The 24255-nt window shown below is 37.8% G+C and overlaps 1 protein-coding gene across 11 annotated transcripts in view; it reads right to left on the bottom strand.

Annotated features, from left to right (window-relative positions):
- The window catches only part of LOC115434972 (focal adhesion kinase 1-like), a 64983-nt gene extending 45903 nt beyond the window's left edge, over positions 1–19080 (bottom strand). For 5 of the 11 annotated variants that reach the window (XM_030157130.1, XM_030157131.1, XM_030157123.1 and 2 more), the window contains exon 1: positions 4953–6589. In XM_030157130.1, the coding sequence (XP_030012990.1) occupies positions 4953–5025 (73 nt within the window). In that variant the 5' untranslated portion in view covers positions 5026–6589. Of the gene's footprint in view, positions 1–4952; positions 6591–9325; positions 9353–17174; positions 17227–18885 lie in introns of those variants that run through there. The other 6 variants (XM_030157121.1, XM_030157129.1, XM_030157127.1 and 3 more) reach the window with 5 other exon arrangements.
- Positions 19081–24255: the final 5175 nt, after the last annotated feature.

The following is a 24255-nucleotide window of genomic DNA, read 5'->3' as shown; positions in this document are numbered from 1 at the left end:
TTATGATTGTGGAGCAGCAAATGTAGATGTTATTATGTACAAGTGCATGCACAAGGCTGCATGCCTATACAGCAGCTGAGCTTCCAGTAGGGAACCTGGTGCGTTCAGAAACGGTTATGTGCTTCAAATAAGTAAGAGTTAGTATCAATCAGCAAAACAGACAAAAGGTCTTTTCAGAACCACCTAATGAACTTAACATAAATAAGGCTAAATAAATTCATTCTTAGAAACAAAGGAGTCAACTAATAAATCTATCATCTAGTTCAGTCTAGCCGATACATTTGTCTTTAAGTGAACTCATTAGTGAAGTAACTTGGTGCTTGTTTTATAGAAACCTAAATACTGAATAATTTACTTTAAAATAAGTCTTTGTGAATGAATAACCTGCAAAATCAAATTAAGCCAAGTTCAGAAAAGGAGGTTGACTTCAGGGGGAAAAAAAAGCTATTGTTTCTCTTTCTTTGCAGGCTTCACATTTAATTAATGGCTGCAGAACAAGGCTACAATAGAGGTTTTTTTTTTTTATCCTGCAGTGCCTCACAAATGCAGACTTCTACTGAAAGTAAGCACACATATTCACAACTATGTTCACTCTCTCTAACACATTAACATATTTAATCTCTTTTAGGTACTTTTGCACAATATTTGCTTGACTCTAGGTTCATTTTATTCTTGTGTTTGAACAAACAGAACTATAACTCTACTGTATCCCATGCCAAATGCAGTGACTTCCTGGATATCCCACATGGTAGCTATCTTCGGTAAAATCTGCCTATCATGTGGCAGTAAACTAAATCTGAGACAATAATCCAAATCAATTTTCCCCAGTATTGATCGTTTTATAGGGCGCCAATGACTTTTCCAGTCTAAAACTGATCTGTATCATTATCATCTCTTACGTTATTCAATGCTCCAAGATCTGATTATGATGTAGGATGACATCAGATCAATAAATCAACAAAAAAAAAAAAGAAAAAAAAAATTGCTGCACATAATAATCTATATTTGTATTAATACTGTAGATTAAGCTTCTAAAAAGCATGTAGAAAACAAAAAAAAACATGACATCACTTCATTCAGCACTAGCTTTTTTGTGCGTTGCGTTCAGGTCATTGCCAGATCATTTTATGTGAAGAAACAGAAACTGTAACAGAAGGAGTGTTGGTTCAGCACTTTTACCAGTTTGACCTACAGCTACCTCTTCAATGACAGTGAAACACTTGCCTTTTTATGTGTGTGACTGCAACCGAAGTGTACAGGAGGGAATTATCTATCTTATAACCCGACTCAGCGTTTTACTGCAAGTACTTACTGTATCACTAGTGTGTGTCTGAAACTCTGTGTGCACCAATCTTACGGATATGCATTAAAATAGTTTACTTCATGTTTTTTTCTGTAGTCACGGTCAGAGTCAAACTATTGTATAAATTTAGGGTTGTGTGCAAATGACACAGACATGACCAGAGCCACTGACCCAAGAGACCCTCGATACTTTAATACAACAGATTAGTGCAGATCAGATTACAAATGTCCATCTCACAGTATTAGTATTATTATCCAGTTAAAATGATACCACAGTAGCTATGATAATACAGGATTATTAGGTGGCTTCAATCCCTAAAGTAGCACAGTGTGCTGCTGCTTTAATTATGCCACTATAACATCTCATTAAAAGAATACAAGCAGAGATTTTATCATCTACTGATCCTCTGAATAACTATCCCAATAAATAGTAATATTTCAGTGTCATTTTGCTAATTTTTGTTAATGTAACATGTAAGGGTTGCAGATCAATGCTAGAAACCTCTTTTTAAAAGGCTGCTCTTCTGTCAAACTCTAGTAATAAACACCAAATCTACATGTGAAAGACGTGAAGAAAATAAACAAAAAGATGAAAGATATTTTCTCTGACTAGTTGAATATTCCAGTACAATGTTCAACAAAAATAAAGCTTTAATATGAACAATCAGGTGCCAGGTTCAGTATATCAGGGTAATGAGATATATTGGTTTATTAATGCAAACAGAGTCATTGCCTCCCAGACAATTTATAATAACTCAAGGATAAAACTTAAATTTAAGCAGATATGTTGAGATACCAAAGCACACCTTCATTTGCTCTCCGTGTTTTTACTCTGACTTCGTTCCTTGTCTCAGAGGAGTCTGATAAAAAATGTATTGGGGACATTATTTTGACGGCAACTCGTTTTTAAATAGAAGCAGTTACACCAGAGGGGCTATAGAGTCACAGGCTACCATAGTCTGCCATATGCTCACTCAATCAGTAATCTGATTATATAAAACACTGAAATGCTGTAAAAACACCACTTCATTCACTCACAGAAAAACACACAAAATCACACGCACGTACCCCTAACCTAAATACTTCATTAGCTTTAGAAAATCCTATTACAGAAGAAGACATACCTGTACCTTTGTGCCTGGATTTTACTACTTTGCTCTCTAACGTGCTAGAAAAACGTTGTGTTTTGTGTGATCAGCTGATGGATATCTAAAACATATGAAGGCATGATTTAGCTGTTTTACAATGTATAGCACAGCACCAATAGATCTGATAAATGAGACGTCTAAGTTGACTTCTTAACAGTATTGTCTTCTCATATAATATTCCATCAGACAAATATGGACATACACACAAACAAAAGCTATTCTTAAGGTAGCTAATGTCAAATCACGTTTGGAGTAACAAAACAAATGGATGACACATTAAGAAAAATCCCTATTTTAGGGTTCATTTTTGCATTCTTAAGTCATGTTTAATCAGACTCCAGTTTGTTCGCCCCCCCTGCTCTGATTCGTTTTGGCAGGTGTGAACACAGTAATCGCACTTGGGTGCACACCAAAATAACCAAGACCACCTCCTCTAAAAGGCCTTAGTACAGCCTCAAATGAACTCAAGAGCAGATTGTTTGTGGTTGGAATGTGATCTAACCAACTCTCAGGTGTTCACTTCAAGTCTGAGCGTTCTTAGCTGCTTGATAATGCATTTTGCCTTAATGGACTTTTATCTGTATTAAGAGAAACCCTTTCAAGAGGAAAATGTTCCAAGTCTATAAACTCAGCAACTGATTCAGACAAGAGCAAAAAAAAACCTATAAATGCAAAAACCCCAAATAGCTTTAAAATAGGTACACTGTACAGGACAGGATAGAACAGATGAAACCATTTTTTAATGCACCAACACAACTCCTCACATCCTGACATAGATGCCTTCACAAACTCACTGAGAAAAGAGAAGGATTCAGATCAACTAGGCCATCCAAGGAGGGGAGCAGGCGGCTGCCAGCCCCACCACCCCCACTCTCAGTGGGGTTCCACACACTGACAGTCGGCCTGTTAAACCACAGTGGGCTGGAGCTGAGCTCTGTCCCGTAGCCACAGCAGTACGATTTATCTCCTCTTCTAACTGGTATCTGGGTTACTGGGGTTAGCACAATCCTGGGGGAGCCTGTGTCTCTGTCTTTCTCTCAGTTCCTTTCTTTTCTCTTCAGTTGACTGTTTATCACATTTATCTCTCTCTCTTTCTTGTCTTTCTGTGAAAAGCCTCCATCTTTTCCTTTCCTTTCCTCTCATGTCAAATCTCCTATACCCTTCTTTCCTCCCCCTTCATCTACAGCTCTTTTCTCCTCCACGTCATAATCTCCTCCTGTCGCTCATCTCATATACTCACAAACCTTTTTGTTCCTGCCGTTGCATCTCCATTTGATCCTGCTCTCCTATTGAACCACTTCCCTTCCTTCCTCCCTCTCATCTTTCTCTCATCCTCAAACCATTTCCTCAGCCCTCCCCCTCTCTTTCTCTTCTCCATTCTGCAAAGGATGCCCCTCAAATCTACACACTGTATATACATAGAAAATACAACTGTCCAATGGACATTTATTAAAGCATGTGATATGATTTGTTATGGCAAGAAAAATACAGGTGTTACTAATAAAACTATCAAGGGACTACGCACACTGCTATGGATATTTTACAAAACATTTCTCATCCTCACCTTTTAGCTTTAGACTTTTTAAAACTTTTAAAAACTTTTCAGCAAGTTTATTTCTATCTATGGGGGCACAAGTTTAGGAAATAAAAGACATAACTTTGTGCAAAGAGCATGTGTGTGAAACAACAACTCTGTACCCTGGTTTCGCTGTGTTTTGGGTAGCATTTAGAATTACAAGTTTGATGCTGCGGCAACACTTCACTAGCATGCAAATGCCTCTATGTCTTCAGTTTTTGCTTTATTGCCTAGAAACTAAGCTCACTATGCATGCTCAAAATATTCATCACATTGTTGATATAGACTGTATCGAGGCCTACTGGCCTTGTATGTTTGTTTGAGTATTTGTAGTTGATTTTTTCATCCATCAGAGGATTTGTCAAAATTTAAATCATAAATATATTAAGAAAAATATCCATATTAATGTGGCTAGAGCCAAAGCAATCAAATGTGCCATCAATGTCACATGATAAAAAAGCCCATGCTGGTCTAAATGTCAGTTTCCCATTAGCCTGAAAACAATGTTTTCCTATGAGCGCCCATTTCTTCGTACATGAACCAAGTGACCGACCACCGACTAATGCGCGTGTGTATTTTAAGCTATTTTAGTGCCATCAGAGCTACTTATAACACCCATATTCTGACACAGTCTTATTCACCATCTTAATTGCAGCTCACAATAGCTATAATCCTGGCAAATGATGTGACAAGACTTCAGTAGTCTTTTAGAGAAAAGGGCCCTCAACACAATGTAGCTCTGTGAGTGTAAGCGATGTTGGTCAAGGCTACAACCTGCTTTCATCACTGCAAAATAATAGGCAGTTAGAAATGCATTAGTATTTAGTTAAAACACTGCTGACAGAATACCAGATCATATCACACTGCAAGCTATACATTGTAGGCTGCATGTATGTAGCATGTTTTCTTCAGCTTTTAGTACATACTTGGTAATGGGTGTTGAGCATAGATGCAGGCCCCCTTGCTCCAGCACAGTGGGATACAGCCGCTGTTCTCCATTTTTTCTGTATGGGGGCTTTTCCTGGTCTGGCCAAAGGGCCCAGACAAAACCAGTGAGCCCCCAAAACAGCATAGAGCCTTGGACTGGCTCTTAAAGTGGATTACTGCAACCACTTCAAATCCCTGGTAGCCAAATTTGAGTATGGTAAAAAAAGTGCAGATACAAAAATCCAAAAAATTTGAGACCTTTTGCTGGTTAGCATTCTGTTACAGTGGTTTGTCAATGAAACTTTAGAAGACGGCCACAGAAAACACAGATCTAGGGTGGTCACCAACTTGTGCAAAGAGCCCAGAAAAAGACCAGAGAAGATGTCAAATATCCTTTGTACTGTAAATGTGGTGACACAGCAGATACCCCAACAAGAGTGAATATAGCACTCAGTCTATGTCTCTGCTGTCCCTGGCAGCCACTCCAGCTCTTCGTCTATTATCAGGATCCAAGTCCAGCTGATAGAGATGTTCCAAATCTTTCCACCTTTAAGAGATAAATGTCTTACTCAGCTTCTGACAGCCACAAGTACATGTCTGAATCCTAGCTGATCAGCACATCAGATTTCTTGACAAAAGTATTAAGTAAAATACTACATGTAGCCTATATATTTTCCAACAAACAAAAGTCACAAGAATGTTACTCTCTCTCCTAGAGCGAGCTAAAGCATTGTATTATGTCAGGATGCAAGGAAGCAGTCTTAGACTGAGGTCCATCCAATATGTCATGACCTTTAACCCACCAGAAACACCTTTACCATTGTGCAATGGGATATGCAGTGATTCCTATGAAGCAGCCCTACTTTTTCTCTCCTCCTTAAGGGGACAGATCTCTTGAGGAGGTAAAAACGTCAGGTTGTTGTTCAAAGACACTTCAGCACAGTTTAAGCCTCCACAAACAGAAGTTTAAGCCTGGCTTCTGTGGTTGATGAATGATTCCTTCACCCATTAAGCCATCCAGTAGTCCAATAAATCCACACAAAATATCGAATACAGGTCTTCAGTAGAGAGCTGACGATTCAATTAATCAATCCTTGATGTGAAATTCAGAGACGGCCACTTCCCTGCAGCCATAACTCTCACTTCACTGAGTCTGGTATTCTATGTCAATAATCCAAATCCAAATAACACTGACAACCCACTGGCAAAAGATAGACTCCGTATTGGATCATGAAAGCACCATTTCCACAAGTAGTTTGTTCTTGAACTCCACAATGTGGTCCATGGTCGACAGCAGGTCGGATGAGAGAAGGAAGAAAGGAATAACTGGCATCAGTGAAGAAAGAAATGAGAATGTAGGGCAAAGAGGGGCGTAGAGAAATAGAGCATAGTGAGGGAGAGTGACTGACGCAGCAGGGGAAAAAGAGAACAAGTGCAGGGAAAGGATAGAAGAAGAAAAAGGAGGACAGTTAAAAGAACACAGGCTGATCAATGAAATGAAGAATGAGTAGAGAAGAGACGAGAAGAAGCGGAAATAACGGAAAACAGGATGAAAAAAAGGGGAGAGAAGCTGATCCTCCGAAGCTTTCCCACAGCACTCTGAGCCTGCAGGAGTGAACCAGGTCAAAACAGGTATCTGATGTCAGAGAGAGACATCGACTGAATGACAGACTCCTAACGAGAGCACAAAAAAAAAAAAAAAAAAAAAAAAAAAAAAAGCAGGGACAAAAAATTGCCGAGAAACGAGGCAGAATCAAAGTAGGATTATGGAGCGCAAATGATGTTGGTAACGTCCAAAAATATGTTTCAAAGTCAGTCAGCTGAGTGTCGCTCAGTCTGGCTTCTGAAGGCTTTCTTCTGTAGCAGCGAAAGAGCGACTACATCACAACATCAGCCCCAATTTCACACACACACACACACACACACACACACATACACACACACGCTGCTGCAGCTACATGCACACACACTCCAGCGCAATCCTTGAGCAGTGGAACTGAGTGCACCAAAGAGACTGTATAGTGACGGAGTATGGTGTAAGAAAGGGAGGGTGTACGTATACAAGAGTATGAGTGGGTGCATACTGGTAGCAGGAGGAAAAATCTATGTGTAAGCTGAGGTAAATGCAAAGTGAGGATGTGAGGATGTCAGCAAAGGAGGAAGAGCAAGGTACTGAAAGTCGAAGTGTGAGCCAAGTGTTTGTCCTCTGCTGTTTCGGTGTTTGGTACATGCACACTGTGAAAAAAGCTGTTCACCAACAGGCAAAGGGAGTGTGTATGTGTGTGAGTGAATACAGAAATCTATTTGTGAGTTGCTGCAATGGAAAATAAGCACCCTGATTGGACAGTCCTCATAAATATGGTAATGAGAGTGCACTTTTAATCATCACTAACTTTGGTAAACAGTCTTCCATATGCACAAACAAGCCCAGCAGTCCCACATTCACACACAAGGTTTAACCAGGATCAGAGCTTAACAACTGAAGCCATACATTCCACTCTTTGACCTCTTGAAACACTTGTTTCCCTTCTCCTGTTTTTCATACTTATTGAAAGTGAATTATTCTGTGCCACTGTTTTCCATGGATGTTTTCTAAGGATTCAGTTTTTTTTTTTAAAGATGATGAACTACTATTACCCAATTTGTCCTCATCTATAAATCATTAGAAGAGCAAATTTGTACATAAATGAACTGCCATTTGTGAATCACCCCATCTCATTATCCTGAACAGGTAAACCAACCATTTCAAAGAGATGTGCTTCTGATAAACCCCAATTACTGAAAACATACATTTATGTTGAATATTTTATAAAATGACTAAGACTGTCACGATCATAAAATTTTAGTTGATTATTCTATAAATAATGAATAATTTGATTTACTTTATTCTGTTTACTTCATTCTACCACTTGAGTATAAAGCAACACTAATACCTGATGAAACGTATGAAGAAGAGCAGCCATTTACTGCCGGAGGATATAAGAAAATAGGTAAACAGTAGGTGGTGCTAATTCTCCACTCAGATGCTATTTAGCCAGACCATAGGGGGTCTAGGGTTTTTTTTGGATGGATTACATATTTTTCCCCTTTCATCAGTAAAATAAAATATAAACTAACCTTTCATACTAAATTGAATTATCAAAACATGAATATAAACTACAACTTCTACTATGAGAAGTAGGCTTGTATATATGTGCACATGCTGTTATCAGTCAATTTGTTGACAAGATTGTATCTATTCTATATCTTGTAAGACATTATGGGGACAAGTAGCTCAAGCTAGGACTTTACAATTAATGTCAATGGGTGAAACTGTATGATTGTAAAAGTAGAACATTTAAAAAGGTCCTCTTTTAGGAGGATATTGAGTGATTTAAAGTTTGAGGAAGAAAATAAACAGTGTGCATTTTATGGTGATATTTTGAACATTCCATAAAACTTTCAAATTAAAGTCTGTTTTTTGCTGGTTGCATACATTGAGCTGAATAAAATAACACATATTTCAACATGAGTAATCTGCATTTTAATCAACAACCTTACTTCATAGTAAGTAGACTCATTCCAATCACAAAATTTCCAACAATACTCCTTTTTCACCAAATTGTATAATTCTAGCTCGAGTTTTGCAGCAGATATCAATCTGACATAAACTATTCTAGAAGACTAAAATAAATCTTCTGCTATGGCCCAGCATTTGGGAATGGACACTTAAATGCTGTCACTTTCTTTTTCTATTTCTAATCATGCAGCCTTGCCTTTACTGCTGCAAAAATGTGAATCTTAATCAGAAATTCTGTAGCCCATTGTGCTGTGGTGTTAAGCTTGTTTTTTGACTCATATCACCATTTAAAAAGGTTGCATTACATAAATTCCTCCCTAACTGAGTTACAGAGGCTGAATGTAATGTTTAGTATGCTCTCCACTTGGAGATGAACTTGTGATCCTTGTCAACAGAATGCAAGCACTCCCATGGTTGTTAATGGCCACTGGGTGCTGCACTGCCAGTCACCTTCCAGCAAAGTTACAGAATGTTGTCTCATTATAAGTTTCACTTAACCTCAAGTTTAACCTCAACTTTGGCAACACTTCTCCCAAAGGAAAACTGTCAAAACAAAGGTTAAGAAATGTAAATTATGCTTCTGTCCACAAGAATGACAAACACAAAGCTTCAAATATGCATAGTCCTTATATACATAGGATCATCAGTTACCTAGCAACAGTCATGGAGAGATATGGGAACTAAGGACCATGGAACATTTCAGTATACCTCTGAATGCAGTTCCATGTCATTAGTACATGCGTTAATGGAAAAACTCTGATAATTACTACAGCCTTGAAAAATGTTACATAGTATGTTAAAAATGTTACTCACCAGAGTAGTATGATATTCTGGAAATATCTGAAATGGAAAGAGATACACATAATGAGAAAAGAATGCTAAATGATAACCAGTGTTCCTAAAGGTTTCTACCAATTAAATGTAAGACTTTTTAAGATGTTTTTAAGACTACTTAGAACAGAATTTAATGCCTATTTTATTTTCAAAAATTCATGACTCCTAGAATTCAGGAAAATGTATTTATTTACTCCAATGTCTTGATTCCTACCGTTCCAAGTCATTTCTCACCGGGGCAAAGTTAGCGATAATTGGTTCCTAATTTTGATAAAAATTGTCGGGTTGGAACGGGTGGAACTGAGTCGACTAACGTTCCTTTTTTGCAGTTTGGACATTTAACACATTTAAATACATTTATGGCAACATAATTTAAGACCTACCATACCAAATTCAATACCTTTTCAAGACTTTTTTAATGTATTAAATGCAGATTTGTAAATTCAAGACTTTTTAAGACCCCACCGGAACCCTGGATAACAAATGAATGTCTAATACAGCATTGCATAGATTACAATGAGATAGTAATGGATGGCTCAAGTCATGGCATTTAAGAGTCAGTTTCAAGAGAATGAATAAATCTATTAGTTGTTAACTAATAAATCAATTGCTTACTTTGATATCTGTTTTGTTAACCAATCCATTTCTTCAGAAAAAAGCTATCTTCTGATCCCAGATTGTTAAATTTGAGAATTTCTGGTTTCTTTACTCCTCTATGACATTAAGCTGACTATCTTTAGCTTGTGGGTCTGACATGACATCATCCGGTTAAACAAAAACTGATCAACATCTGTCACAATTTTTGATTATGTTATAGACCAAATGAAATGAATGAATGAAAAGTGAGAAACTCAATGTTTAGTCAACAGTGTGAAAACTAGTTGTAACACTTGAGGCAACCCAAACAAAATTGCTCTTAAAGTTTTGTAAAACCTAATTTGTAATATAGCACTCATTCAGACAAAGAATGGTTAACATGACAAAAATACCCTTAAAATATTGATATACAAAATGGATTACATTTCTGTTATACAAATCAAAACAGTTGACTCACAAATACTAAATCATCACATATTTTATCTGATAGACTATAGTCAGTTTCCCAATCATACTAAGCACATGCAGAAGTTAAAATGTCTGCCTGTGCTAGCTAACCAGTGACTGTGCACCACTTCTAATGAATCAGGAGGATTTAATATGTTCTGCATTCAAAGCAGCTAGAGCAAAGCAGGCAGGAGTCATGACTTGGCAGAATACAGCTGCTCTGTCGTGCTGTAATAACTTTACTCACTGGGCACATTCACCTCTAAAATCTCAGTCTCATAGCCTCAGTCACCTTTCCACTCATTTTACCTCAAATGACAGGAATATGAGCAAAGTCCAACAAGGGACACTGACATCTGTTACTAAGCAACAGCCGAGAAGCCCTACGTCCCATAAAAAGCATAAATTAGAATCTAAACGCACTCCTGCTATACATAATGTATTGCAGTATGTTCTTTACACAAAGGCGTGAAAGTAAGAGATGCATTTTATGATAACATATGCATGCTGCTAATGCTAGAAAAAAAAAAAAACACTAAATCAAATGACAACAATGAATTTAAGTTTGGAAAGGTAAAAGCAAATTACCTCGTAAGTAATGTTACTGTTTTCATTTGTTAAATTATCGCATCCTGAAGCTGTCATATTTTCATTGCAAATACTTCTGTAATATGCACATTTTGACTTTTCAAATAGGTCAACATATGTACTATAAAAAGGTAGATTTCTTACTGCGCAGATGAACATCAACATCTCACAATGCACAACAAAAAGCTTTTCCCTTGGAGACAGTCACACACACTTTCTCTCAGACATAACCTTTGATTTTACTGATGTTACAACCACATATTCTGAATCTGGTAAAGATTAAGTACTGTATGTAGTTGAGCTATAAAATAATACAGTGGAAGAGTAATATGTCATTCAGTTTTATTCACTGCTGCTGAATTTGTGTTCTGCAACTTCACTTTATTTTCTGTAATCACATAATCCAATTTGTTCCTGGCACAGTTTTACCCTAATGGTTGGCTACAAGTAGGATGCTATTAACAAAATCAACATAACACCAGACCTGGAATTAACTAGACGTTGCCTCATTGTTACACTAATATTCACCTGTTATAAATTTAACATTTACAGAAGTAACAGTCATTTTTGAGACCAGCTTTGATTTCAGTAAAATACTTCAAAGACTTTGTGTGTTGAAATGTTTAATATGTACCTGTGAATTGAATTATGTAACTGCTGCTTTGTGAAGCATACCTACACTTCTGTTTTTAGTGTATGGGTCACTGACATAACGCCTGCATTTTCTGCTTCAGAAAAGATTTATTTCCTTAAACAAAAATAACTGGAGTGAATTATTAGGCAGGTGTCTAATAATAACCAGGGGCAAGCTCAGAGCCATTTCTCAAATAAATCCCAGTTAAAAATATAGGTAAACTTATGGTGCCTGGCATGTAATGTGCTACTGCAACTGAAAGGCTAGATGATCTTTATTATGAAATGATAAGGAACTGCTGCATTTTGTAGAAAAGCAGAACACACTTCTAACATCATATAGCCAAGTGAATCAAAACAAAGATTTGTACCACGTAGGATCATTTCTACTTATTATATTAAGAAAATGAGAAATAAATGCCTCCTAATACTAGTAGGGCCGGTGTTTATCCCTAACACTCACAGCAAGAAGGTCCTAGGATTGATTCCAGCAGCGGCCACTTCATAGGTAAACTGGTCTAAATCACCCACAAGTGTGAATATGAGTGAATGTTTTTTGTTAGTAGAAGTTACATCACAATGAAATGTCAACATATCCAGGGTGTACACCACCTTCACCCATTGGTAGCCAAGATAGGCTCCTGAAACTCTCTAGCCCCTTTTACACAGCACCTCTGTTACGGGAAAATTTTGCCTTTATTCCGGAACAATGTCTGTGTAAATGAAATGGTGGGATCATTTGATCCCACCTCTGTCACAGCTCTGTAACACCTCCAGAAGTAGTAACAGAGCCATGATAAAGGTGGAATCATGATTCCGGAACGCTATGTAAAGGGAACACCTCTCGTTCCGCAACCAAAATGTGACATTTTGATGACATATTGCGTGTGCGACCCCCTTGCCGAGGGGATTTAAAAATGAGTACGGGCCTTGTACAGTAAACAAACATCAATGCAACCAGAAAGATGTTGAGGTGGGGAGATGCTGAGATCCACAAGCTGCTGTCACTTTGGGTGGAGGACTCTTTTCATGCTAACATTTGTGGAACGGTGAGAGACAGACCAACTATGGAGAGGTTAGCCAACACCACTATGCTCGGGGTATTTCCAACGTGCAAGTTAGGCTATACGTCACACTATACACTGCATCACTGCCCCTTTGATTCCGGAACACAGGTCCGCTGTGTAAAAGTCCAGAATGTCTCCCTTCTGTTCCTCCGCTGGTTTGGCTGTCTAAATTGGTCAATGGTGGAAAAAAGGTGGGACCCCATCTCACCTTTTTTCCAGGATCTCTGTGTAAAGTGGCTTCTGTGTCTCTCACAACAACCAAGCAGTTCAGAATTTGGATGGATAGGTAAAGAAAAAATGAGAAATAAATGTCTGCTAATACAGTCCTGGTATCTTCACAATTTGAGGAAATATGGTGAACACATGGAGAGATACATTATATTCTCATACATGCATTCACATAAAAGATGTTCTAAAAGTCTTGGTTATTTGTACTTTATTAAAGTGCCAAATACCATGTGGTGCAACAATGTGGCTGTTTAGAAAACCTGTCTTCAGTTGAAATTGATTTTCTATTCTAATATATTTATAGTATCCCTGATTTGCACTTCTTAAAAGACCAATTTTATGTACTTATAGAGAATAACTCCTTTTGACTTTTTATCATGAATGTATTGTATGTGTACACAACATCCATAATGTCTGGACACTTGAGACAGATGTTCTTTTTTTGTATTTTAAAACAGGCCAGTTGAAAATTCTTATACATCACTAACCCTTATACATTTACACATCTTTGTTTTGACATGAGAATAAAAAAAGACACACCAAACCCTTGCTTTGTAGAAACATCTTGGCAACTTTATTTACTCATCACTCCAGATATGACCTCACTGTACACCCAGCTCTTTCACTTTCAGAAAGAACTACCCAAAACAAGAACCCACTATCAAAAGCAGTACTGAGACATCTGTCACTTGTACTGGTTCAACATTTTCACACGCATAAACGCTCTTCAGAGCTGCACCCTCCTACTCTATCACATTTTCCTCCTCACACTCCATGCCTTTTTCTTTCCCGCTCCCACTCAGAGTAGAAATCTATTGCCTCTGGCTGCAAACCACAGAGGCTACGGTACAGTTGACACCACACTAACAGCATTGCACAACTCCATTCCAACATCAAGACAACAACGACAGCCTTCTGCAGCTTCTCTGCACAAATCAGTCAGTCAGAATACAGTACAATAATACCCTGCCAAAATGAATAAGAGTGATGCAGGACTGGGTGCAATATCAGAAATAAAAGAATAACATTAGCCTACTAGTGGCTACAACATTAATGAAGACACTGTCCTTGTACGTAGCAGTTATAAACACATTACTATTGCATTAGTAATGCCACAGGACTATGTGATTTACAATTACATTTTTCACATCTGTATTTCTTTGTGTGAATGCACGGTTACATGTTGTTAACACCAATTTCCATCCATCTAGATATAACAAGCATTTATAATAGACCTCTCGACTGTCAAGATGATTAAATCAATGATGAGGCTGAAAGACAATGATTCATCTATGAGTCAGATTAGACATTTCATATGAGAAGTTAATGGACTTGATTTTTTTGTGAAATCAAGAGTTTTACGGGGCAAGAGTGCTGCCTGCACTTTCAGACCTTCTTTTTAGTCAGTGGCTGTCTGTTTCAAAACATGGACAGTTTGCTTTTTATTAGCATTATTTTACACAAACAAGTCTTTTTACAAGCCATTTTTCCAGCCTTACCCCAGTGTGGAATTAACAGTCACAAAGACACTGATCCAGATCACTGCAAAAGAAATGTCCCCAAACTGTTTCAGGACTAAATCACATCAACTTGTTCAAATATAAGCTTCTGATTTTACATTAATTCATTTCAATGTGAGTGTTTATGTGTGTGTAAATGTGCCTGCAGCAAAATCTCCCATATAAAACAATAAATCCTTCATGCTATGTAAAAGGAGGTGATTTGCAAATACAGGTGTTCAGCAATGGATGACTATAAATAGCTTCTAAACACTGAGCAAAATTTTGCAGCAACAGACCTTTAAAAAACACATAGGTGAAACTATTTGTGAACTTTAAAAATGAACACAGTGTTTTCTTGTGTTCATCCATCTTGTGAACATGTATTTGACAGCTACTTTACTTGCCTGGCTGCTGTTTAAACACTACAGTTAGATGCATTTCTGCTGCAAGAACAGAGGCAAAACATAACGTCCTTACATCCTTAAGAAATTGTTAAATCATGTCTTTTGTCGTTTCTTAGGGAAATATTGATGGAATGCTCTATTGTTCAGCTTCACTGCCTATTGGTATGTAGTGACACCCTAATGTAATACGTCAACAATCTGATGTCTGATTTTCAGTTCCTTAAAGATGTTGCTGTATATCGAGAGTCAGGAGACATATGCTAACTTTCACACTTGTAGAAATTGAAACATATGTACATACACATCAAGAAATAACTGTACACTCTATCAGCCAGATATAGAATAGAACAGAATAGAATGAAACAGAACTGAACTGAATACGACAGTATAGAACAGAACAGAATTTATTGTCATTATGTAAGAAGTTCAGCACAACAAAACTGTGAGGATATGTTTCAAGTTTGGTCTTATCTGGAGTGTGATCACCTGACAATGAGTGCAACCCACATGGAATGACTTACGCAAAGCAGGATGCAAATAAGGGAAGGGGGTGATGACACAATACTCTTTTCAGGTAACAACACAGGACTGAACGCATGTAAATGAACCTTTAAAATGAATTGTGGATAAAGTCTAACTGAAAAGAGTATTCTGCTTTTTATGGTAGAAGCTAATGAGTGAAACAAATATGACATAACCCATAAGGTATCTTAACTATACCTATTAGTTCAACAGCAAAAAGCATGGCCCGAGGCACAGGATGGGTGTTGGGAGTTGAACTATCTTGGAATTCAATACAGCACAATAAAATAACCACAACTGAAGCAAAGGCACGAGACAACACATCTCAGCTGAGATCATAAGGCATAGTTTCACATCTTTTAAAGAATAAAGGTGTGTGTTCAGAATACAGAGTTACGTTGAATCTGAACCAAAATAACCAAAATAACATAAGCAATTCCTGTGTTTTGTGACATAAAATTGCTGTTTTGTCAAAGGAGTCCTGTGGCTTTGGAGAGAGCGATATTTGGCTTCTAATCCCCAACAAAAGGGGCTGTCTAATGCCATGATAAAGCAAGGAAAAAATTTTAAATATAGTGTACATTTAATCTACCGTAGGTAACACACTGACTCCATAATTACCTCACACAACTGAGTGCGAGTCAAAAGAAACATCAAACTAGCTGTTTAACTCTAACTATAGTATATATGCTCTATGACATGACAAAAACACAAATGGTTTACTACATGCTTTCAGTATTTCTTACATGTCAGGAAATTTAAGTAGCAGTAGCCAAATGTGTGTCGCTTGTCTCCATACTCTGCTGTCAAAAGACGGATTAAATGTAGCCCCGTGGACAACACAAGTGACATCTGATCACTGTGGCCTGTGGTTGTATAGCTACATCTAAATGGGAGCAGAAATCTGATGTTTAACTCTTTGTGGTGCAAGTCTGCCCAGACAATGCAATCCAAAAGAGTTAAAAAAAAAAAAAAAATTAGGTTTCATGTAGTTCCTACCCATACAGTAAACAGTGGGAAAAAAAACACAAAAATAAGTATGCACATATAATCCCATGCAGGGTTACGTGTGCTTGATGGGTTTAAAGCATTACTAGGCATGGTAACATAAAATATAAACGAGATGAATGTAATCCTTACAGTCAAACTGACCCCTATGAATAAGCAGGTTGTTAAATCGCAGCTGTGAAGGTTTTGTCTCTCCTTGTCAAAGACATCAAGTGTGTTTATGAAGTGTGACAGCACTCTATTAAAAGTAGCCTCCGTGGCTGTGATAGTCACAGTACGATTAGCAATGACGACAACTGCTGTTGGAATAACAATTAGGCTAGTACTCCAGGAGTAGCAGTCTTCTTGCCATCACACCTGTAGTTTTGTGAGACAAGGTGACTGCAGAAAACTGTGAAATGAAAAAGTCACAAGAGAACACTTCTTAAAGATGAGGCAGCAGTCATTTGGTGTACGCTATGTTTTGTGGAGACAAGTCTGGCAAGCAAAACCTATACAGGGCAACAAATAGTGGTAAACACTTCATTCGTCCCAATTTATTCACTTGTCAAATCTGTAGTTGGACACAAACAACCAGGTTTATCAAAGGAAAACAGTGGAGGCTGACACCGTAACAGAGCCTTCAGTGTCTTTGTTTGTGCACCACACTCTACCTGTCTGTGAGGTTTTCACATGCAACTGCTTGCACAGCGGTGAGCAGCACAAATTCCTTTCCAGCCCTCAACCTGCCAGACCCTCTCTACCTGCACTCACACAGAGTACCCATACACCAGAGTCCAATCACGACCTAGCCCGTTCTCTGAGCAATCAGTATGTCTCCACACGTACATACCTCCATTGGTGCAGCCCAGGAAATCCCAGAACTGCATGTTGGCAGTCGGCAGAGGGCTAAACCTCTGCTAAATCACAGACGCCTCTATGTTCTCTTTCGATCGCTCCACTTCCTAGTTGTACTGTATGCTGTCACTTATAGGAGAGGGAAAACACCCGCCCACTGATTGTTTTGGACTGACACACCTGGGGGTTGAGTCTCATTACAAAACAGACGTTACCTTCTCCTCCTAAAGCTCCTGTTTCTGCTCCTCAGTTCACCTCTTCCCTCGGTTTCAGCCAGTACTCTTTGTCTCTCACCTTATTCTCTGACTGAAAGCAGACAGGTGTATAGATTAAATATAACACACTCATTGCTGCTTTCCCCATCCCTACCTGATCGGATTAGTAGAACCTACGGAAGAGGAGAAACTAAGCTGCTCCATTCATCTCTTGCACAAATATCAAATGTGCAGACTGATGATTTCTACTACCAAATGTGTTTTTTATTTCTACAATTACTATAATGAATAATTAAAATAAAACTTTAAAAAAGACCTGAAAAACACTACTCATCAGACAATCGACATCACCACTAACAGACAGAGCTACAATCTACTAAACATTAACTAGACTTTCAATGACACTTAAAAAAAGGTCCATTGAGAGGGAAGTGACATCATGAAACTGTAAGGAAGTGAGATGTTTTGAAAATTACTTTAACGCAAAAAAATCTCACATGCTTTTCTCAAGAATACGTGACGGATTTGTCAATTATGAACAGCTCTGAGTCATACTCTGAGTGCTCATTTAATTAATCCCCCAGAGGAGTAACATTCAATATTTTATGAACTTCTTTGTCCACAACCATGTCTAAAAATCTGTGTATACGCCGTGGGGTCCTGACCCTACAGTATGACTGTCAGTGAGCATGTATGGGGATGTGATAAGGGCAACACTCTCATAAAGGCAGGAAACAAGATGTGGAGAACAGACAGGAAAACAAAAATCTGTAGGAGACATGACAGCTGCTCTTTGACTCCCAAACCCCTAACACCCAAGAGACAGGCTGACAAATCACAACCACAGGGCTTCTGGGTGCTATGTTTAGTACAGTAAATTTCACCATTGCGGTCAAATATTGGTTTAATCCTATCAGACTATGCTACAGCAATGATTTACAGTCCTTAAATCAGACTGAATTCATATATTAATACATTTCAATGGGCCTAGAACCAGGGTAAGTGTATTTAGTGTGATCGACAAGGCAGCAAAGCAACCCCAAACATTTGAGACGCACAGATTTTGGTAAGAACTGCCCCCTTTTGTCTTACAACCGGTGCTTGCAACAATGAGTCCCTGTCTAAGTCACTGATTGTTGAACAAAACCCAGATGTTTTGCTAGCGTTGTGGCTCTGGATGACAGAAATCCTGCCTGGCTTGGACCTTTGCACCTACCAGAGAAACACAGAGGGGTGGTTTCGGCCACTGCACCACTGTCTGTTAGGAATACAAATGACTTCACGGTGTCAAAATGACCAGTCTGACGAATCAATTAGCTCGTAATATTTTTTCTATACACCCTCATACCTGCTCCTAAACACGCAACAACTGCCCCCTGCGTTTGCGTTTACCCCATTGTCTGTGTCTGTTACCCCATTTAATGCTAAGCTAACTCGGCTAACGGTGGGCTATTCCCACTCAATCCGCCCCCAAGAAAGATCAATACTCACCCTGTGTCGACCCACAGCCCGGCCGCACCTACTCTCTGGAACCAGCCACCTTTTCCAGCCACAATAATACAATTTAACACTCCGACCCGCTGGTATGAGACCGGGCTTGGTGGCTGTGTCTGTTCTGAATCCCTCTCCCAGTCTGTTTTTGTCCACAACAGCGCCGTGCCCGGTTGTCGGTGTCCACTGACGCTAACCGTTAGCACTGTTACTGCTGCTGCTGCTGCTGTTGCTGCTGCTGGAGCCTAAGCTTTTCCAACATGGCTGCAGCTGGCAGAACTGACTGACAGGGCTAGAAGGGCCCTACGTGTCCAATACTCCTAAAAGGGTCCCTAAATATTCCCACAGAGTACCCCCATCTTAAACACCCTCATTTTACCTTGACAGCTGAGAGGTGGTAGTTTATGCAAATGAACTCATGTCAACCAGATCCTTCAAGTAGTCAGTAGACATCAAGCAAAATAACAACATAATAACCTATGAATAATGACATTTCTATTTTTTTTCTTCTTGGTTTAATGTGACAATAAATAAAATTACATTATGAAAATATTTACATTTAAGAACTCTCCTGACTAACCTGACTTGTCTTAAGAAAAATGTGCAGTTTTAATATATGATGCCTGTTATTAAATGTTTTATTGAACTTTTCATAGGTTCGGTACATGGCAAACTTAATATGTTTCTCCATACAAGAACAGGTAGTATATAATTAACAATTAACTGTGGTGACAGACTCGACATGCTCTTTATCTCATAAACATAACAGATGAAAAATAAAATAAATAAAAGAAAGGCAGCAAATACAAAAGGTGAGTACATAATAATATCAACTAGTAAATATCTGTATAGACCAGACCTGGGCAAAGTAAGCCCCGCAGGCCACATGCGACCCGATGGCTGACCCTGACCGGCCTGCATGAGGTCACTGGCAAATTAAAAGTCAATGCAAATATTTATCAGGGTAATAAATGCAACCAATGCAACGGCACAGCTTTTATTTAGTAGGATCTGCTAAATTAGCGTGTTTTCGCACATACTTTCCATTCTCAGCATAAAGCTTATGGTTATAATAAAGCTTATTGGTTTGTTGGTCAGTTTCAGCCCATTAAGATGTCAGCTAATGCCAAAAAAAGAAAGAAAGATCGATTAAGAATGCAGAGATTTTAACAAGACATGGACTTCTAAGTATTTCTTCACTGAAGTCAGAAAAGGAGCTGAGATATGCAAACAAACAAAGCTGCATTTATGGTTTTTCATGTAAAATTAACATGGAGCTGGTTTTGCACATTTTTGAAAATGCTTTTGTAAATATTCATTAGATAGTTGTATTCTGTGCTCCACATTTTCATTGTATCATTGTACTGTTTCATTTACTGTTTTAATAGAGATATATATTGAGCAGAGCTACAAGTGAATTGATCCGGCCCTTAATAACTGTCAAAGTTTCTCATGTGGCCCCACAGGAAAATTAATTGCCCACCCCTGGTATAGACACACACACACCTGTGCATGCACTGATACATTCATACATACAAACCTATCTACTTTTATGTAATCCCAAAATGTGTCCCAGAGGGTGACCCCCTTCCCTCTGTCATCACTTAATCTACTAAGCATAGATTCATAGGATGCAGTTTCAGTCATTGCACTGACCCATTCTTTCATCTGTGGAGTTTCAGATGTTATTGACAGGGCTAAAAGGGCCCTAAATGTCCAATACTCCTAAAAGGGTCCCTAAATATTCTCACAGAATACCCCCATCTTACACACCCTGATTTTACCTTGACAGCTGAGAGGTGGTGGTTTATGCAAGTGAACTTATGTCAACCAAATCCTTCAAGTAGCTAGTAAATATCAAGTAACATAACAGCATAATAACCTATAAATAATTCCATTTCCAAATTTTTTCTTCTTAGTTTAATGCAGGGGCGCCAAACTCATTTTAGTTCAGGGGTCAGATTCAGCCAAATTTGATTTGAAATGGGCCAAACCAGCAAAATAATAACATAATAATATATTAAAAAAAATGTCAACTCCAAAATTTTCTCTATGTTTTAGAGAGAAAAAAGTGAATTTACATTATGAAAAGATTTACATCTACAAACTATCTTTTCAACAGATGTGAATAACATGAACAAACTGAAAAAATAAGTATAATTTTAACATTATTTTGCCTCGTTTATCATTTACATATGTACATTATAACTTACAGATCACAGTGGATCTACAAACATACGAAACATTTAATAACAGGCAGAATATTGTTAAAATTGTACTTACTTCTCTTAAGACATTTCAAGTTATTCACATTTTTTGCAAAATTAAACTTTGTTTTAGTGTAAATACATGAAAATATTTACATTTACAAAGAGAAACATTTGAAGTTGACATTATTTATGTTATTATGATAGTATTTTACAAGTCCTGCCCACTTGAGATTGAATTGTTCTGAATGTGGAACCTGAACTAAAAGGATTGTTAATATTTTAGTGTAATTTTTGCATTTCACAACTTCCTCCCAAGGGCCGGACTGGACCCTTTGGCGGGCCGGATTTGGCCCCCGGACCACATGTTTGACACCTGTGGTTTAATGTGACAAAAAATAAGATTACATTATGAAAATATTTACATTTAAGAACTCTCCGGACTAACCTGACTTGTCCTAAGAAAAAATGTGCAGTTTTAATATATGATACCTGTTACTACTAACTAACTGTTAGTTGTGTTGACAATAAGCTGAGACATAATATTGTTGAAAGTGCACTTATTTTTCTTTTAAAAAATTCAGGTTGTACATGGTTGTTTAGGTTATTTACATTTTCGTAATATTATTTTTACTTTTCACATTGAAATAACCTTACTCATCTGGCCCACTTGAGATCCGGCCCCTGAACTAAAATAAGTTTTCATCATGCATGTCACACATCAATTTAGCAAGTAACTTGATAAACAAGCTGAAATTTCTGAATTAAAGAAAGTGCGATTTTAGTAATGTTATGCCTAAGCTTATGTATTACAACTTACAGGTCGCAGTGGATCTACAAAGACTTTGACAAAAGACAAAAGATTTAGTAACAGGTATCTGGAACTGAAAAATATAGCATTTAACTTTATGATCAAAACAAATTGGCAAGACTCAATGACACCCTTTACTGTCAGTATATTCTGTGTAATTTTTGCTATTTGCAAATCCATCCTGTGGACCACACTAAACCCTTTGGAGTGCTGGTTTTAGACCACAGGCTCTATGTTTGACATCCCTGGTCTTTTTGCTGACAGCTAAAAGAGCCAAAAAAAGACATAAAACCTTTAGAATTTAAGAATGAATCAATGGATATTGCAATATTATTATATCTCACATCACCACTCCACAATAATCATCCTTCTGTTTTCTGGATCTGTTCCCATGCAGATACAGACAGATGAACTTTAATGATCTGTTTATTCATTGATGCCCTACCCATCTTGACAATGTTGCTGATAAAACTGGCAGAGATTTTTTTTTTTTAATACAAGAAAGCAAAATATATGAAGTGTTTTGTTTTCATTGTAATTGTTTGGAATGTTCTACCTCTAGATTTCTTACATATCTGTCACTTTTTGATGATAATAATAATAATAATAATAATAATAATAATAATAATAATAATAATAATAATAATAATAATAATAATAATAATATTCTTTTTACACAATAAGTAACTATCTAGTTTCCTCAACTCTCATAAAAAAACTGCCAAAACAATAATAATAATAACTAGACAATTTCCACACGCGGAAATCGTGAGAGGGGCTCGGGGGTCGGGGGTGGTGGTGGGGGGGGCATGCCAGTTTGAGTCCATGTTCAGGCTGAAGCAGCATGTAGCTGGAGAATGACACTGAGAAATGTTGGAGAAACACAGCAGACATGACAGGAGACTGTATTCATTAGATATTGTCATGTGTGACCTGATTGGCTAATGCTGATCACCTGACACCTGAGCTTCAACTGTCTGTGTTCTATACTCTGTGTGTGTGTGTGTGTGTGTGTGTGTGTGTGTGTGTGTGTGTGTGTGTGAGAGAGAGAGAGAGAATCAGTTTGAATCAGTTCTATCAGTAATAGGAGGAGAAGGAGAAGTAGTAGAATTTACAGTAATAGTACTATATGTAGTAGTAGTAATAGTAGTAGTGGTATTTTTAGTAGTAGTAGTAGTAGTTGCCACAGCAACGGCGCTGCACTGACACACACAGAGAATGAAACTGACACACAGAGCAGCAGGAATATACTGAGACTGGAGCAGAACAGGTCCCGAGAAACTGCTAATTACAGGAAAACTGTAAAAGATAGGTGAAAACCGAAATGACCGTGAGCGTCAGAGAGACCTGTGGAACACAAAGATAAAGTTTTTTTTCCGTACTGTGAAAAATGATCGTGTTAGGGCAGTTTAAAAGCAGTCAACTGACCAAGACAACAAATAATCCGCTACAATGGAGAGTTAATGGAGGAAAGAAGGGATGAGCCTCCAAAGTAGTGCCTGTCATTTCACTTTAAAAAGAGCTAGGTCTTCAAACACGGGTTCATATAAAGGCCAGGAACCATGGCTATGTTTTTGGAAAATATCATTTGCCTGCGATGTATCGTTTGGCCGGGAGGGCAATTTATTCAGAGAATTTTCAGTTGAATTTTCTCTGCTCTTCCACTCTAGCGTGATGACATCACACACTCTAACTCAGGAAATTTGGACAATTTTCACTCAACCCAGGGGTTTTTGAAGACTCACCTATTGAAAACCGTAAACCCCATCCTCATACCAAGTACATTCATGTGGAGAGGACAAAAAAGCCTGCGTTTTAAAGTTTAAATGAAGTCTGTAGGTCAAAGTATGGCGAAGTAGTAGTGTCTGGAAAAAAGTGGACTTTTCTGGCTGATTTTTTCCTCTCCCCATTAGTTGTAGTCATGTGTGACCTGATTGGCTGATGCTGATCACCTGACACCTGAGCTTCAACTGTCTGTGTTCTATACTCTGTGTGTGTGTGTGTGTGTGTGTGTGTGTGTGTGTGTGTGTGTATGAGAAAGAATCAGTTTGAATCAGTTTATTCTATCAGTAAAAGGAGGAGAAGTAGAAGGAGAAGTAGTAATAGAAGTAGTATTTTTAGTAGTAGTGGTAGTAGTAGTTGTAGTAGTAGTAGTATTTTTAGTAATACTAGTAGTAGTATTTTTAGTAGTAGTAGTAGTAAAAGTAGTTTTCATAGTAGTAGTAGTATTTGTAGTAGTAGTAGTAGTATTTTTATGAGTAGTAGTAGTAATAGTAGTCATATTTTTAGTAATAGTAGTAGTACTTTCAGTAGTAGTGGTTGTATTTTTAGTAGTAGTAGTAGTTATCATAG

The sequence above is a fragment of the Sphaeramia orbicularis genome, chromosome 16 (assembly GCF_902148855.1).
Source record: "Sphaeramia orbicularis chromosome 16, fSphaOr1.1, whole genome shotgun sequence".
In the NCBI taxonomy this organism is placed as follows: Eukaryota; Metazoa; Chordata; class Actinopteri; order Kurtiformes; family Apogonidae; genus Sphaeramia; species Sphaeramia orbicularis.
This window is presented reverse-complemented; position numbering and strand designations above follow the sequence as displayed.